This window comes from Mandrillus leucophaeus, unplaced genomic scaffold, assembly GCF_000951045.1.
Source record: "Mandrillus leucophaeus isolate KB7577 unplaced genomic scaffold, Mleu.le_1.0 Scaffold152, whole genome shotgun sequence".
Lineage (NCBI taxonomy): Eukaryota > Metazoa > Chordata > Mammalia > Primates > Cercopithecidae > Mandrillus > Mandrillus leucophaeus.
The window spans coordinates 1,592,426-1,609,723 of NW_012101499.1; the positions used below are offsets into that span (position 1 = coordinate 1,592,426).

The following is a 17,298-nucleotide window of genomic DNA, read 5'->3' on the forward strand; positions in this document are numbered from 1 at the left end:
TGGAAACAATAGGAAAGTTGGAAAATATATGGGATCTTCCAGATTATGGAACATAGAAATAAGGAAAGGGAAAAAGGCAAAAGAAAGGAAGAGGAAGAAGGGAAATGAGAAGGTGGAAGACAGAGATCCATGGAGTTACAAGGTACCTTTCACCTAGAGCCGCAGTTTCACTTTAGGAGAAAACAAAAACTGGGCTTTCGTTTGAATGATGTTAAGGAAGTTACCAGTATGGTCCCTCTGTCTCCCTCTCCAGGGAGCAGGGCCTGGCCAAGTCTCATTATACTGCAGACCATTGGTCTTGAGCCCAAGGCTTTACAAGAGAAGCACAAACCCCAACAATTACAAGGGACATTGCTTTCCCACCCTGGTCACTCCCTACACAACAAGAAGAAAAACAAAACAAGCCCAGATCCTGTAAGCAGGGCCCAAAGAAAACATTGCGATGATGGACCTTCTTCAAGGAAGTGAGCTGACACAAAAGCAAAGGCAGAAAGCTCTTTCCAGCTCTCAGATTTCAAACCACCAGGGAATGTGCACTGTTCCAGGGCCTCTGAGAAGCCAAAAGCTCGGTTGCACAATCAGCCCTGCTGCCCCAGGCCAAGCTTGCTGTACACCGGGCAGTCAGGTGCCGCTCACCTGGACGGTCCACCTGCCCTCTTTGCCTTCAGCTTCTTCTGGCCACAGGAAGGGCTCTGTGTCAAGGGTGACTTCTTCCTGTTCCGAGTCTCAAGAACAGCCCTCCGGTATTTGTCTGTCTTGTCTGGCATCTTTCACTTAGCACACTGCCCTCTGAATTTGTCCCCTTTGTCACAAACGGCAGGATGTCCTTCTTTTTTAAGGCTGAATACTACTCCATAGTACATATATATGCACCAGACTCTAATGAAGTTGACCTCTTAGAAGCAGAAAGTAGAAGGGCAGTTACCTGGGGCTGGGGAGTAGGAAAAAAGTGTGTGGATTTTGGTCAAAGGGTACAAAGTTTCAGTGATAAGATAAATACGTTCTGAGGATCCATGAACAGCATGGTAACTATAGTTAACAATGCCGTACTGTATGTTGAAAATGTGCTAAGAGAGCAGATCTGAAGTGTCCTCACACACACAAAACTAATGGTAACCATGTGAGGCAGTGGAAGTGCCGATTAGCTTCATCTTGGCAGTCACTTCACGATAGGCACATGCATCAAATCATCACATTGTACAATTAACTGTATACAAGTGTATTTGTCAATTACATCTCAGTAAAGCCAGGGGGCGGAGTGGGGAGGAAGAACTTCTGTCTCGCTCTCGGTTTATGCACTGTCTTGCAAAGACAGCGTGTGTCACCATCACTGTCTGGCCCAGCCTAGTACTCTAGGGTCCTTTGTCCTGCAAATCAGTTCACACACGCCAACCAGTGTCTTCTCATGATGCACAGCTGGAAAGAATTGCTTTTTAAGCTTTAAAAAAATTCAGGACACAGCTTACCCTTGGTGTCCACCCACAGGTAGTCAGGCCCTGAGAACATGTCACCTGTGGACAAATGCTAACTTTCCCAAAACGAGGGGAAGTGCTGAGTGAGAGGTGAGGCCTTTGTCCTGCCCCTCTCTCCCTGAGTGGACCGACTGACCAACCCTCCAAAGCACTTTGAGAACCATTAGACAGAGTAGTTTACTTCTTCTCATGCAAATATTCCTTGGAGGAGCCTGGTGTTTTTATTTTAAGAGTTGCTTTCAGAAACAGAGGACCTCTCTTGTTTCACAAAATAAAAATACATGTCACAGAGAAGAACAAACCCACCCATGGCCAGCCTCTGGCTGTGTAATTGCTACTCTGCACAACAGGAAATGAGTGACCATGGCACAGGTAGCCCATTTGGGAGTCGCCTAGAGCCCTGTCCCTACAAAGAAATTATAACGTAGCAAAAAACCAGAGGCTCCCTTCCTTGAATATCCAGGCTTAGCCCTAGAGCACGGAAACAAGACCAGTGTAATTACCTCGCATGCATAATCACTGCTGAGACCTGAGAACAGAGGCCGGGCCCTGCCTGGTCTTCGGCTGTCTGGCCACAAGCGAGCCGCCTCTGAAAGCAGGCAGCTGGGGCACAGGGTGTTTGTGTGTGTGAAAATGACTCTGCTCCCCCGAAGCAAGGAGCAGGGAGATGGCTTTTCCCTGCGTGGCTTATCTGGGTCAGAATCAACAAGCAGGAGCATAAAACAGAGATCAGATCCCAGGAGGAAATGACAGCCAGGCCCACTGTGTGTGCGTGAGTGAGGGTAGGCATGGGGAAGATTCCTGTTTGCTTGTCCCTTTTAAAAAGCAAAACTGGCACAAGACTGTAGTCAGGAGCTCAGTACACAGGAAGGGGCGGGCGTCTGACAGCCTTCCCCAGAGCCCAGGGTGGCCTGGAGAGGAAGGCATGCTGCCCTGAGTGGTGTGCAGGGATCCCTGGAGTTTTCCTCCAGCCTTCATTGTGGTATAAGGGACTTTTCTATTTTGAGATTCGATCTTTTAGTTAGATTGCTTGGGGGACTTAATACTAGGAAAATTTTAATGCTTTTACCTAAAGAAGGGATAACCTTGTTTTGGAAGCTTATGATATGGAGGAAGGAGTTAACTGTAAAATCGGCAGGCCCGGGGAAAGCAAAACCAACCAAGCAGTAGCCAGAGTGGGTGCAGGGCTGTAGCTAGGGCTCCGGGCTTCCCCACAGCACTCCCACTATGCTAAGGGAAGCCTTTTCTAGCCTCCTAGTTAGGAGGCATCTCCTATTACACACTCTTGGAGCATTTCACAATTCTTCTGAGAATTTATTACCCTGGCCGATGAATAATTGTGCAATTACTCAATGTCATCTCTCCCTCTGGAACATGATACAAATGTCAGCTCCATGCCTGACTTGTTTGTTGCGGGATTCCCTGTGCCTCGACTAGTGCTTTGCACATGCAAGAAGCTCATGTTCCCTGAATAACTGGATGGGTGGGTGGATGGGTGGGTGCATGGATAAGAACGAACGGTTGGATAGGTGGATGGACAGATTGAACAGACAGGCAAGTGGATGGATGGATGGATAGAAAGATGGATGAATATAGATGGGGATAGATAGATGAGTAGATGAATGAATGGGCATGTGAATAAATGATTGCAGAAATGCATAAATGAATGAGTAGATAGATGAACGGGTGAGTGAAGTAGATGGGTAGATGAATGGATGAGGGGATGGGTGGATGGATGGATGGATGAGCCCACAAGGTCATTAAAGCATTTTGTTCTCTAACTTCTGAATTGAACTCCACTGGGTGTCTGTAAGAAGAGCTTTTACAGAGGGAGGTTGAACACCAAGCTTGTTGGACATGAGTGATGGCAGCTGGCGTGGTATCTCTGTCCTAGATGCACTGATGGCAGCAGAGAGCTCTGTCCCTTGGGAGGGCATTGTGCAGGGCCTTTAGGCAGTTTCCTGGGCCCTGTCTGCAGAGCCTAAACAGATCACATCTGGTCCGTCTCAGTAGAGCCTCCTTACCCTTTAAACCGTACACGTATTTATGTAACACTTCAGGCCTGATGGAGACCAGATGTGACCAAATGGTGCTTAATGCTGCCCAGGAATGCTGAAATACCAACCTAGACGTCTTTTATGGCTGCTCTTGCTCAGCAGTCTCTCTTTAAATCTTAGGTTTGAGCCCTGATATACGACCATTAACTTCATTCTTCTGTGAAACAGAAACATCTGGCAACTTCTATTTGATTTGTTATCCTTATGAGAGAAATACAACCATGTACAACTTCTATTCTCAGTTAGTGTAGTACAGTAAAAAGAATGTTGATGGGGAGGCAAGAAACCCAGACCCAGCTCCACCCTGCACCTCCCTTGCTGGGTGGCCTTGGGCCAGTTGGTTCTCACCAGGACTCAGTTTTCCATTGGTAATTTTAAGAGCTATCATTTATTAAACACCTCCTGAGTTTCTAGGCACCCTACCTTGTGCTGAGTGAAAGTTACAGATCATTGCCACAACTACACCCCTATTCAGATGTGCAAATGGATACACAGGCGTGACTTTCCAATATCCAGTCATCCTTAGGAGCCAGATCCCAGTCTCGATCTTCTGACTCTAAAACCACCTCTTCCCACTAAACCAAAGATCCGCTTTCACCTACAAAATAAGGACGTGCAGCTGAATCGCTATTTTCTGAATTTGTGTTCCTTGGACGCTTCTGTTGGGAGTGACTAATAAGCCCTTTGACCCCTCTCCAAAGAATGAGGAAATGTCCCTGAACACGCATTTGGGATTTTGGACGCCCACAGCACATTACAGATGCTACAAGAATTTAAGCCTATTTACTGCGGGGTTTCTCAAACTCATTGGGCCGCTAGAATGTCTATGTCCCCTGAAACTCCTATTAATATCTTGAGGATCATGGATGCACATTCATACAAAAATGTTGATTGAGTAGGTTTCACACTCCTGGCAGGACAGGCTGTGTCTCTGCACTCAGGGAGCAGCCACCTTACTGACCCAGGTGCAGCCCAGCCCTGATTGCCCCTTCTATACTTGCCTGTTTACACAGAGCTCCTCCCTTCTCCCTCCATGGTTGTATTTACAATGTAGAGATACTCAATACTGTCAGGCTGCTGCTACTTGAGAAAGCTCACAACACACTTTCCATAGGGTTTGGGAATGGAATTGAGCAATGCCATTTAGTGTCACCAAGAGTAGTGGGACCTGGTGCACTTATTTTAAGTGTCACTCCCTGAAAGGGCCAGACCTGGATTCTGAGTGACATCTACCCAGGGCAATTTCTCCATTGGACGAAAAGAAATGTACAAAGCATCCTAATTATGCTTTTGCAACAAGCTTTTAAGAAAAATTATATTGCAAAGATTCCAATCAGTGCAAAATTTGCCCTGAAGTTCCTTATAGCTTAAAAGCACCATATCCCTCTGCCCCCTCAGCTTCCTTCTGCGGTTTCAGGTGCTCACGATGCAGAAGGGTTAGGGGCTGCGGGAGGTCCACATGCTTTGGCTTTGATCACAAACTGCAGCTGTAGCTTCATCTCGGTCTCTGCTCTACTTAAGGACAGCTGCCCTCAGAATGCCAGGCGGAAACATCTAAATTCTACTAAAATGATCACTCATTCCGAATCAACAGCTAGGAAGAGGCCACAGAGCAGAGCCCTCATGAATTTGGAACTTGCCAAACTGCAAAGATGGTCCATAATGCCCCGGCAGAGCGTGTGAGAGCCCAGCTTCGGATTCGATGCGTCCCGCCCAAGGCCCAGGCCAGTGCAGCAGTGCTTCCTCAGACGGGTGTGTGCTTCGGAGCCCTGAGACGCTTCCCAGGCCAGAAGCAATGAAGCCCCAGGACGTCCTTTTCTGCAGGCCGGCACCCAGTCCACAATCCCGAGGGACGAGAGATGGCCATGTCATCTCCCACTAACAGCAAAGCCCAGGGTGTGCAGTTCCACCCCCTTCCTAAGATACCTGTTCATTTAGAAAACCAAGAAGAGAGCCTCTTGCTCCATGCAGCATTTCTGAAAACAAGCAAAGCATTTCAGGGGAGGAGCAGCAGGCAGCTCTGGAACTTTGCACACACCAGCCTGGAAGGCTTTGACTGGAAGGCAAGCAGGACTACCTTTTGCCATGATGATCTTTGGAGGCTCACATTTCTTCTTATCCTTTCTTTAAAAACAAAAACAATGTTATTCTTTCTTAAGTGTCTGAACTCAAACAAGTAAGAGGCCAGGTTGCCCAGATAGGATTTTATAAAATGTTTCCTAGCAGTTAAAGAAGTCTATTTGTTTTTAATTGTGTTACTTTCCTCTCTGTGACTTCTTGAGGAAGATGTACAGAAGCAGAAGCGTGCTGCTCCACGGAATTAAACATAAAATTCCAACTCCATCAGATGGGCTTTGGAAGCAGCCAAGGATGACTTAGGGGAGTCTCCAGTTTATCCAAATCCAGTGTGGTTTTCTGTTTGTTTCAGCTTAATTTTTCTCTTATTATAAAAGTTAACCAGGTTATAAAATAAAATGTGGAGAATATGAAAGGTATCAAATACGAGAATAGAAATCACTTGTGATAACCCCATCGTATCTGTTTTTTTCTAAAAGGAATCTTGACTGATTGAAAGAAAACTCGGAATCTCTGTGAAACCCCCAGTCCGAGTCATCTGCAGCGTCCAGAGGGTGGGGCTCTAAGTGTTTTTTGCACTGAAACTGTGTTTCTGGTCATGAAAGAGGAGAGACGAACAGCAGTTTATATGCATTTGATTCCATACCAAAATGACTACACTCACCCTCTGTGTCTCAGGAAACTGCCAGCTTGGCCTTGGCTGAATCTTTAGCAAACGTTTCACTTAATCCCAGCGCCAGGCATGAAGAGCTGCTTGGCGCTTCCTGCCTTCAGATGTGGGCGGGGAGGCCGGTGTGAGGCATTCAGATCTGCAAGCAGAGCGACCCAGAGGGCCAGACAGATCGAGATGGGACACTGACCCGTGATCGGCCTGAGCAAAGCTCCCAGGGCTGGGCAGTGGGCTCAAGGTCACAGTGGCTCATCTCCGCTCCTGACCCCTCAGAAATCAGCAGAAGCACAAAACCCCTCACTGCAAGAAGAATGGACAGCACCTCATCCCTGAAAGACCTTCACTGAGCACCATATTCAAAACTGCAGACTCCCGCCCCGCACGGTGCTTCCCAGCTCCAGCTTCCCCACTACGCTCGCCTCCTCGCCCACACGCCTCTACCTCCTCATGAGGTTCTGGCTACCTTGACCTCCACCGGAATTAACGGATGCACCCAGAGAGGCAGGGGCGTGGGCCTGTTTTATTTATGTCTTTATTCTCAGAATCTAGAATACCACCTGGCCAAACAGGTGTCCAATAAATGAGGAATAAACAAATAAATTAATGGAACGCATTATTCTCTCGGAAAAGGACAAAGACAATAGAAACACCAGAAATGAGAGCAAAAGCTCTACAGATGTCACAATCCAAACAGAGAGGCACCTTCTGGGGATAACAAAAGCAATGCATTTGATTTGAAAAGGAACATTTTTCTTCTAGCGGAACACCAACTCCCATAGAGAAAAAGATGCGATCTTGGCATACCACTTGGCCTAAATCGTGAATAAGAGTGACATAAAAATTATGATGCAGCCACACTCACTAATGTATTGTTGTGCACATATTTTATTTATAATTATGATAACAAATTTATGTCTGTCTAAGTCTCCCACTAGACTGTCAGTAGAAGAGGCAGAGATTTCTTTTATATCTTGTGCAAACTCTAATTGCTGGTATGTAAAAGAGTATAGATAGACACAGAAAATACTTTTGAAAAACTGAACACTCGCCTACAACTCAACTGCAAATATCAAATACAACATCCCAGGTGTCTCACCGTATTTGCTTCCTGGGGCTGCCACAACAAAGAACCACACAAGAGGGTGCTAAAACAACAGAAATCTCTTACCCCACAGTTCTGGAGGCTGGAACCCCATAAGCAAGGTGTCCGCAGGGCTGGTTCTTCTAAGGACTGTGAGGAACAATGGGCTCAGGCCTCATTCCTTGCCTTGTGGGCGGCTGTCTTCTCCCTGTGCCCTCACATGGTTGTCCTTCCATGCATGTGTCCTTATCTCCTCTTCCTGATAAGGACACCAGTCATATTGCATTAGGGTCCACCCTGACAGTCATTTTAATCACCTCTTTAAGTATCCTATCTCCAACTCCAGTCATATTCTGAGGTACGGGGTTAGGTTTCCAACAAATGAATTTGTGGGGAAGTCACAATTCACTCATAATCCCCGCCCCCTGCAAAGAGCATTCCCCTCCAGCTCTGAAGCTGATGAGGTGTTCACTCCCAACCCATCACTCTCACAGGAACCTTCTAAGGCCATAGGTGGGACCCCCCAACAACGTGTTTGCATGGTCTTGCTTCTGTGAGATTTGAAAAGAGCAGTGTTGTCATGGCAACTGGTTTCCAATGCTCATTTCCACTGCCCTTCACTCACACTGTCCCTCATGTTGGGGGACATCAGAGTGGCTGCAGATATTTTGAGATCCAGCTAATGGGAAGGTCCAAGGGACATGCTTAATTGGAATGTTGAGTATATTTTCACGGCTTAGCCACTTCCATGTATAAGTAACTTACTGCTAGCCAATCCAGAGTAGGAACGACTTCGTGGAATGGCACCCTGCACATTGTGCCAGTCCTCTCATGTCTCAACATGAAGGTGCACTTATTTCTTACAGCTCCATACATGTGGGTGGTAGAAGAGAAACACGCTTCAAAGGGCCAGCAGCCTAGTCTATGGAAAATTCTCTCAGTCTTTACACTTACAAGGAGTAAGTAGTTCTCACTGATGTCTAGGCAAAAGCAATGTTTTCTTGTCAGGAAAATGCTTAAAGTGCAGTACATTTAATTATAAAGACAACATATATTTCTCCATTTTGATGAAAGTCATGTGCAATAGAACTTATCAGAACTCCTCTTTTGTCGGGCAAAGCACCATAGTATTAGTTTTAAAAGGCACATCTTACCCACCAGAGTAGCAATTGGCAAATTAGGAATTCTAATGAATCTTGTCCTCAAGAAGTAGACAGTTCCTGATGAAACATGCAAATCACCACCAACGCAGTAAAATTCCTCAAGAAGCAAGTATTTCAGAGGTGTGTCAATTTATAAAAATGTTATTTTTATGATACTCTGAGATCCACGGTATTTGTCAACGTTCGAAAATACATAATTTACTGTGATTTCTTTTCTCATTCTAAGTAACCTTTCTCAGGTGAGTTTGCCTCTGTAATTTTAAGTCCTGGATCTGCCCCGACCTGGCACATTACAATTTCACATCCCTAGTAACCATGTATTTCAGAGATTTAATGTCCTCCCTACATTTGGGGATCAGCCATGTGACTGTGGGGTCCAGGGAATGGCAGGAGCTGGGAGGGACTTGGGGCAAGAGACCACAGCACAAGGAAGACTCAGTCAGATGTGGCAAGGCCCCTGAACTGAGTGACTTATGCATCCTGAATACTATTTGCAGCTTGTGTCCATAGATGGCTCTACCACATACAAAGGACACATCCCTGGGCTGATCTCATTGTCCCGGGAGCCTTGTTTCTTTATTTCTGAAAAGCAGGCAGTGACTGTAAGTAACTTCATTGGGTTTGGGTGAAGGTTAAGGGAGAATAAGACATGACTGTGCTTTGGAAGCTCAGCTGTGCATTTGACATAAAGGGTTATTTTTCCGACGGTGGGGAGGTGTGCAAAAATGTGCATTTTTAAAATGATTATTAGCAAATATGTTTCTGGGTAGAGCAACAGTGAGAAATTGGTGAAGAGTGGGGAGAGAAATGTCAAGATAGGCAGGAGAGAGGGCCAGTGCTTCAGAGATCCTGGTCCTAGAGCACCCTGGGATGAGGCCATTAGAAAGGGGTAAGACAAAGAGATTCCAGAGTGAGGCTATCTCTAGACAGGAGGCTGGGTAGTCCCCTGTACCCCAGGCAATGATATCTAGACAATCCCTAATATGATTAGCTTCTTAAAAGTCCTTTTAAAAATGTGTTCAGCTGGAAAATAAACTCCCGTGGCTAGAAGAAACAGAAAGTCCAACTTTTAACTGGCAGATGGCTCACTTAGATTCCGACAAGGCCCGTTTGAACTCATGCTACTTAGGGATGCATAAATTTTTGTTTCTGTTTTCTCCCATTAACTGCTTGGGATTGCAAAATGAGGGATAGTTAGCAGACATCATTTCACCATTAATGAAACATACATTAAAACATTCCATAATGTAAAAGTATATCAAAACATTACACTGTACTCAAATATATATAATTATTATTTGTCAATTAAATAAGTTTAAAATTAAATAAGTTTTAAAAATGTGAAATAAAAAAGACATTTGGAATTTGGGGCAGGGGAATAGGATGGGTTAAGTGAAAAAGTGATCCTTTACGTAAGAATCCTAAGTCTGAACACTGACAGACTGTGCAATGGAAAATACTGGAAAGTCCCCAGTGCTCTGGATCATGTGAGATAAAACTGGTTTCTGAAATAATTGGGCCCATGTGTTGTTATCAGAGACCTAGATCTTTTATCGACATTCTTTCTGTTAAAAAAAAAATGTGCAGTCTAATACTTGCAAAGGACATGTGATTGTTCCATTTGCATTTCTGTCCATACCACACGGAAGTCATTTTAATGTAAGTGGTTTAGAATTAGGGCTGGGAAAGGAGTTCCAACTATTGCATCAGAGGGGGCAACCTCTCTCTGCTGGTGCCGTCCAGCAGTCAGGCTCCTTCCATTGTAAGTCATGCCCTGCTACAGGAGAGTTCTTGAAGTTGAGCCCAAACCAGCCTCGTCTTCATGTCACTCATTCCTTCGATTGAAGAATTATCTGCTACTTAATCCCAAAAATATCATCACGGGTGCTCAAAGATGAACGAAGAAACAGATAAGAGAAAGTTAAAATCTTTCTCTTATCTTATTGGTGGACAGACCACCAATGGCAAAATCTTCCAACGCAGGATGGTTCCCGACAATTGTGGTTGTTTACATTTTTCTAGGAACGAAAAGAATCGATTTGAGAACTCTCTGGAGAAATTCTTCTAAAGCAGAATCTTGTGTCCAGAGAAACTTTCACTTCTTTTTTAAACACCTACGTTCCAAAGGATTACTTCGAAAAAAAGTAAAACAAAAAACAACTACAAAAAGTCTTTTTCTGTTATCAAATTTATGAAATCCTAATACACATTAAAAATATTTCAAAAGTTGTTGTTTCCACCCCTTCACTTAAAAAGTTGTGTGTAGGCTGAAGTAGTTAATGAAGGCTATTTTCAGGAATCAAATCCCATCCTGAGTGGTGTGCTGGGCATTGTGAAATGCACAGGAAGCAGCTGTGGATTCCATGCAGTCGCCTGCCTGATCTGGGCGCATCCATGGGCCAGGGCAGCACACGGGGCACAGGGGCAGGCTCCAAGTGAGCCCTCCGCCTCTGACCTGCCTGCCCCTCATCTGTGAAATGAGGACACTGCTTAGGGCTTTCCGAGGGTAAATGAGTCAATCCATGGAAAGTTGTCTGGGCAGTACCTACACACAGTAGCAAGTGCTAACTCATTTCTGATCAGTTATAGTAAAGTGTAAATTATTCAGGGACCCCTTTTTGGATTATATATTAGTCTGGCGACATTTTCAGCATCCTGTTTCATGCTTTTTAGGTAAGTTTGCTACTTTTTGAAAATGTCATCTGGGACAGAGGGAAAAATGAAACTTAATGGAATCCATTTTTCTTCTTTGTAGAAAAAACAAATGAGCCAGGAATGAAGCCTCTCAAAATAAGCCCAGAGTGGTGAGTGGCGTGGTTGGATGGCCCTGCCAGCCATGTAACAGTGTCTGCGCTCCATCTGAAGAGCACGGTGGACCTCCTGCAGGATTTCCAGCAGAGGCGTGCTGGTTTTGTGTAGTCAGGGGATGTGGCAGGAAGCCTCTAGGATGGCCCCCGGTGATCCACAGGTCCTGGAATTCATGCCTTTGTGTGATCCTTTCCCTTTAGTGCAGACTAGACTTAGCAACTTGTTTCTAATGAATAAAATACATCCAAAAAAATGAGATGGCACTTCTGAGATTAGGTTACAAAAGGCCTGTAGCTTCTATCTTGGCTTCTCTCTCTCACTCTACCCCTTGCTCACTCCAAAGAAAGGCAGCTGCCATGTGGTGAGCTACCCTGTGGTGAGATCCATGGGTCAAGAAATTGATGTTTCCAGCCAACAGCCAGCCAAGACCTAAGGACTGCCAACAGCCACGTGAGTGAGCTTGGAAGTGCATCCTGTCCGAGTTGAGCCCGCAGATGACTCAGCCCCACCCAACCCCTTTGCTGCATTCTTGTGAGAGATCATGACTCAGGCACCCAGCAAAGCCTTGCTCAGATTCCTGACCCACAAACATGGTAAAATGAATGTTTGTTGTTTTAAGCCACTAAGTTTGGAGCTAATTTATTATGCAGCACTAGATAACTAATACAATTACTCTGGCTAGTGTAGCTAATACATTGGGGAGGGGAGGTAAGACTGGAAACAGCTGCAGTAGCTATAACTCTATGAGAAAATTAGTAGCTATAATAGTAAGAGTATGGACTGGGTGTGGTGGCTCATGTCTAAAATCTCAGCACTTCGGGAGGCTGAGGCAGGTACACTACTTGAGCCTAGGAGTTCAAGACCAGTCTGGGCAACAGACTGAAACATCATCTCTACAAAAACTACAAAAACTAGCCAGACATGGTGGCAAATACCTGTACTCCCAGCTACTTGGGAGACTGAGGTTGGAGGATCACCTGAATGCAGGAAGTTGAGGTTGCAGTGAGCTAAGATCCTGCCACTGCACTGCAGCGTGAGTGACAGAGCAAGACCTTGTCTCAATTAAAAAACAAAACAAAACAAAAAATGTCCACAAGAAAAATCAGCTCTTTCTTTTGCCATCTTCCATCATTGCCGATAGCATTCATCCAAAGTGAAATTCAACAAAGATTCGTTGATTGGTTGCACTATGGCACACTCAGGGTAGTATGTGGTTCATTTAGTAGTCCAAGCACAGATGTTGGGTATGTAAGGGGAAAGCTGGGCTACGTGCCCATTCTTCAGTTACCTTTTCCTGTGTTGAGCACCACTAAGTTCAAGGCCACACCCCTTGACTGGAGCTGGAAGGCACTGCTTGTCTGTGAACACCCAAGTGTCAACCTGGGCAGACAGACTGGTCACCACTGTCACATTAGAAGGGATGTTGGAATGGAGAGAACATTCTAGAGACAGCAAACAAGTAATTCTGGACTCACTCCAGCTCCCAAAGTTCTATAACATAAGAGGTGATCTGGAGGTTAGCCTCAAAATATCTTTTTCTTTACTTTTTGAACATTAATCTTTTAAATAGAAACGAGGTCTTGCTATGTTGCCCAGTCAGGTCTCAAACTCCTGGGCTCAGGCAATCCTCTTGCCTCGGCCTCTTGAGTGGATAGGATTACAAGTATGCTCCACCCAGCTACTATTATAGCTTCAAAGTTTTTAAAGTAAGCGTAACAAAAGTCAAGCGTCCAGCTGCTGATGTCAGAATTCCTATATGTTTTCCCAGCAGAGTTCAAGCTTGATCCTCTCTGGGGACCTGACTGGTCAAGTCCTGTTTAGGCAGCTTCACCTTCAGAAGAATACAGGGCAGTCCAGTCTCACTTTGGAAAACTTCCCCTTGGAGGAGATATTCTAGAAGATTTTGTGAATCCAAGTGATAAACAGAGAAGAGGAAAAGCAAGTAGGTTAGTATTTATGAGGGAGGAAGTAGCGCAGGAGGATGGCCATGGAAGCCCACTTCTGGCTCCAATAGTCTGGTTTGTAGCTGCCTGATCCTGCTGATGTCTGATTGGAAAGCTGGACAAAATACCAAAGGATCTCTCTGAAGACACCTGGTAGCTAGAACTCGGCCAATATCCCAAAGAAAGAGGAGCATATTGATGTGAACCAGTGGGTACTTGACACAAAAGCAACCCACATTGCAAGTGTTCAATGGCCACCTACAGCTACTCTATGAGACAGCACAGATCGAGTTTCTACAGTTTCCTATATACAATATCTACTATGCAATGAAAATTTTCCAAGCATACAAGAAAATAGAACCAAAAGAAAAAGATAGGTAATAGAAACAGATCCAGATATGAGAATGGTCAAAAATAGATCTTTAAATAACTAAGATTCATATATTCAAGAAATTAGAAGACAAATGAGAATTTAGCAGAAAACTCAAATCAATAAACCAAATGAAAATTCTAGAACTGAAAAATATGATAACTGAAATTAAGAGCTGAATAGATAGATTTAACAGCAGATTGGTCACAATCAAACAAAAGATTAGGAAACCGGAAGATTGGCCAATATAAAAATCCAGGATAAAAACTAGAGTATTTAAAAGGGCATAAAATACCCAAAAAATGTATAAGAAACAAATGTGACATGATGAAGTGGTCTAATATATGTACAATTGAAGTGCTACAAGGGAAGGAGAAAGAGATTATGGCAGAAACAATATTTGAAGATTTCTCAACTATCATGAAACCCATAGAATCAGGAGGTTCAGTGAACCACAAGCAGGGTAAATACAAAGAAAACCATACCTAGAGAACATCATGGTAAAATGCTGGAAATCAACAACAATGATAAAAAACCTTTAGAGCATCCAGAAAAAATGTAAAGGGCATATTAACTTCAAAGGGGCAACAGTAAGACATGCACGCAGCTGATTTCACAGCAGAAACAGTAAAAATAGAAGATAATGGCATGACATCTTCACAGTCCTAAAAGGAAATGTCTGTACAGGATAAGCAAACAGGAAAAGAGAGATCTGAGGCTGTTTATTTCTACAAAAGAAAAATAAACCCGTGGTTGTCTCTCAATGACTTATACTGCTTTAATGGGAGTTTTCATTTTTCTGTTTTCACCTTTTTGGATCTTTACTGCCTATTAATTTTTTGCTCTGCTTATGTAACTGAGATAAAGCATTACATGTATTCTAATTCCAAGAAAATAAGTTAATATATTTTCCTAATGAAATCTTGAATCTCATTTTTTAAAACTATATTTTATTAATGGGACTTTCCTCCCATCAAACGCTTACAAATTAATGAGGTCATTGCCAACATTAACTACACATTCCAGTGACTAATTAGAGTGGCATATAGTTTCTTTCCGCCTGCCACACTAAAGTATTTCATTTGCACGGCTAGTGAAATCATTAAGAGTCCCAGGATTTTAATTAAGGCTGTCTGGGTAAGAATCCTGCCTCTACCACCTACTCACTGTGTGATCTCAGGCAACTTAATGTCTCCAAACCTTGATTTCACAGAGGACAATCATAGCCATTCCTAGGAGTTTGTGAGACATATATGAGAAGATTATACATGTAAAATTCTTGGCACAGGGAAGATTCCGTTTCCTCCAAAAGACATAGGATCCACATGTTTCCGATAAAACTTGGCAGTACTAGCAGAAAAAGCAAGTTCTTTTGGCAAACACACGCCATCAGTAACGAGCTGACGACACCCATGACAAGGCATGCCCACTGTTACAAGGCCTGCTCCCCTGGGACAGCCATGCATGGAACAGGGTCAATGTGTCCCAGACAGCAACAGATGATTTGTAAAATTGGGAAAGGAAAGGAAGCAAAGTTGTTAAAGCAACCCCACTTTGTGAAATGCCTTCACCCTCAGGGAACACTGAGTAATCCCGGGCACCCCCTGCTTCCTGGGATCTCTAACACCTCCCCACTTCAACCCCTGCAGTGTGAGCATGTCTGTTTGAACACTGAGCTTCCTCCTGTTCCTGAGTAATCTGGTGCAGTCACATGAAAGTAAAGCCTAGTTCTAGCTTTGGGTTTCTGGTTCTTTCATCCCTTACCCCATCCCTAAAGTTCCATTTCTCCCCCTCCATCAGGAAAAATGAATTAAAGCTGAGAGTGGAGGGCAGTGGTGGTGAATTCTTAAGCAATCCTTTCAAGAACAATTCTTGGGGAGAGGGGGTTAAAGAGGTCTCTAAAGTTCATTTTAATTTCCTTGGAAATTAAAATGGATTCTGTAGTGACAGAATCCAGAGAAACATGATATGATTTTTAAAATAATCATTTTCAGAAACTGATAGGCAACACATACAAGGATTAGATTCAACTTTGTGATTCTAATTTCTCTAAACAGCATGTCATCTGAAATGTGATATGGAAAATCCAAGTTCTAATTTTATTCAGCTAGATAATGCATGCTTAGGATCTCGATCTTTCCTTTTTATCTTTTAATTGGTGACATATTTCCATCTTTTATGGAAGCATAACACAGAATACAGAAAATACACATATCACAAGTGTGTATGTGTATACAAGTATACCCTTAATGATTTTCTCAATGAAAATTCCATGTAAATCATTAAAATAGTAACCTACCATGCTTCTATATCTTCAGGTCCCAGGGCCTGGAGAGCTGAGGGGCATGGGTCTCACTCTGTTCACCCCATTCCATCTCACCACTGCTTAGCTTCCACCCAAAGCCTCTACTTTTAACTGTTTTAAGGATTGGGGTTGGGCACTAGATTTTGTTGTGGGAAAAGTAGAGGTTCTGATGTAAAAAAAAAAAATTAGTTTTAAAGTTAACAATCTCATCCTAAGATTCAGGGTTCCTTCCTATTCATAGCTCAGGATGTGGGACATGCTGTCACAAGAGAAAGATGCTGAGCCAAGACCAGGTGGCAGGTGGGGCTCCAGGGTGAACACAGGGTCCAACGTGGGCAAGAGACCTCAACGTGGAAGCAGGGCATGTCCCAGCACCAGATCTATGGGTGAGCCTGTGGTCAAGAGTCAAAAATGGACATGATACCAGCATTGGAGCAAAGACTTCGCTTGTCTGAGTCATTTCCTTCAAGAGTGGTTTGCATTATGCTTTTGCAAAACGTCCTGGTCTTCTCCAGAACCTGCAGGTTAAATCCATGGAGTTATTCAAATCCAAAGCACGCCACTCCAATGCAAGCAACAGCTGTGGGAAGTTTCAGTTCCAGGTCTGCGCACATGATTCAGTCAAATTCCCAGAAATGGTGCGGGTACTTCCCAGGCAACTGGATCCTGTGCCCAGCTCTCCAGAGTAGATGTCATTCTGTTCTCTGTCATGGAATGCAACTTTACCCTTGCCCTCAATTTCTCCACATTGAGTGTCCTCATCTACTGTTCCCTCCATGCACTTAGGGATGTGTTTCTTGGCTCTGAGCCTGTGAAGCACTTCTGTTGTGATGTTATAACCTCTTGAGTGTGTTGTTCCCTCTGTGACTCTTACATATACCTTCCCCTACAGGCCTCCCCACAATTGCAAGAATATGCACTTAGTTGTACTGCTTTTCTATTTTCCTTTCCCATAGCCTTTCCTCTCCCTTGGAGAGTAGTTTTCTCTAATGACATTTGAAGGCATGCTTTCTTTATTCCGTGTTTCAGAAAATAGTTCTGCAATTCCTTTGGAGGTTGCCATCTGAAATGCATTTGTACTGCCCTGTTTTTATCCTTCTGCCTCCTACAGCACAAAGAAAATCAATCATTCGATTCCTCCTAGTCGTTTTTTGAGAGACCACAGTCTCCAAACACTAAAACAGGCCCTGTAAGGATAATATAAAGGACATAGGAGAAGAGATGTGGTTCTTGCCCTTGAGTAAATGGTAAGAGAGCTGGAAGAACTCTGTTGATCAATACCTGATACAGCCAGGATGAAGCTCAGTATTAAATCATTCCTTCAGGTTGAGGGCAGTGGCTCATATCTGTAAT

The 17,298-nt window shown here is 44.0% G+C and overlaps 1 protein-coding gene across 1 annotated transcript in view; it reads left to right on the forward strand.

The window, feature by feature from the left end:
- The first annotated feature begins 445 nt into the window (after positions 1–445).
- Positions 446–17,298, forward strand: part of LOC105535964 — a 106,043-nt gene continuing 89,190 nt past the window's right edge. The window contains 3 exon segments of the mRNA XM_011975223.1: positions 446–743; positions 5,354–5,592; positions 16,461–16,589. Of these exon segments, the coding sequence (XP_011830613.1) occupies positions 446–743; positions 5,354–5,592; positions 16,461–16,589 (666 nt within the window).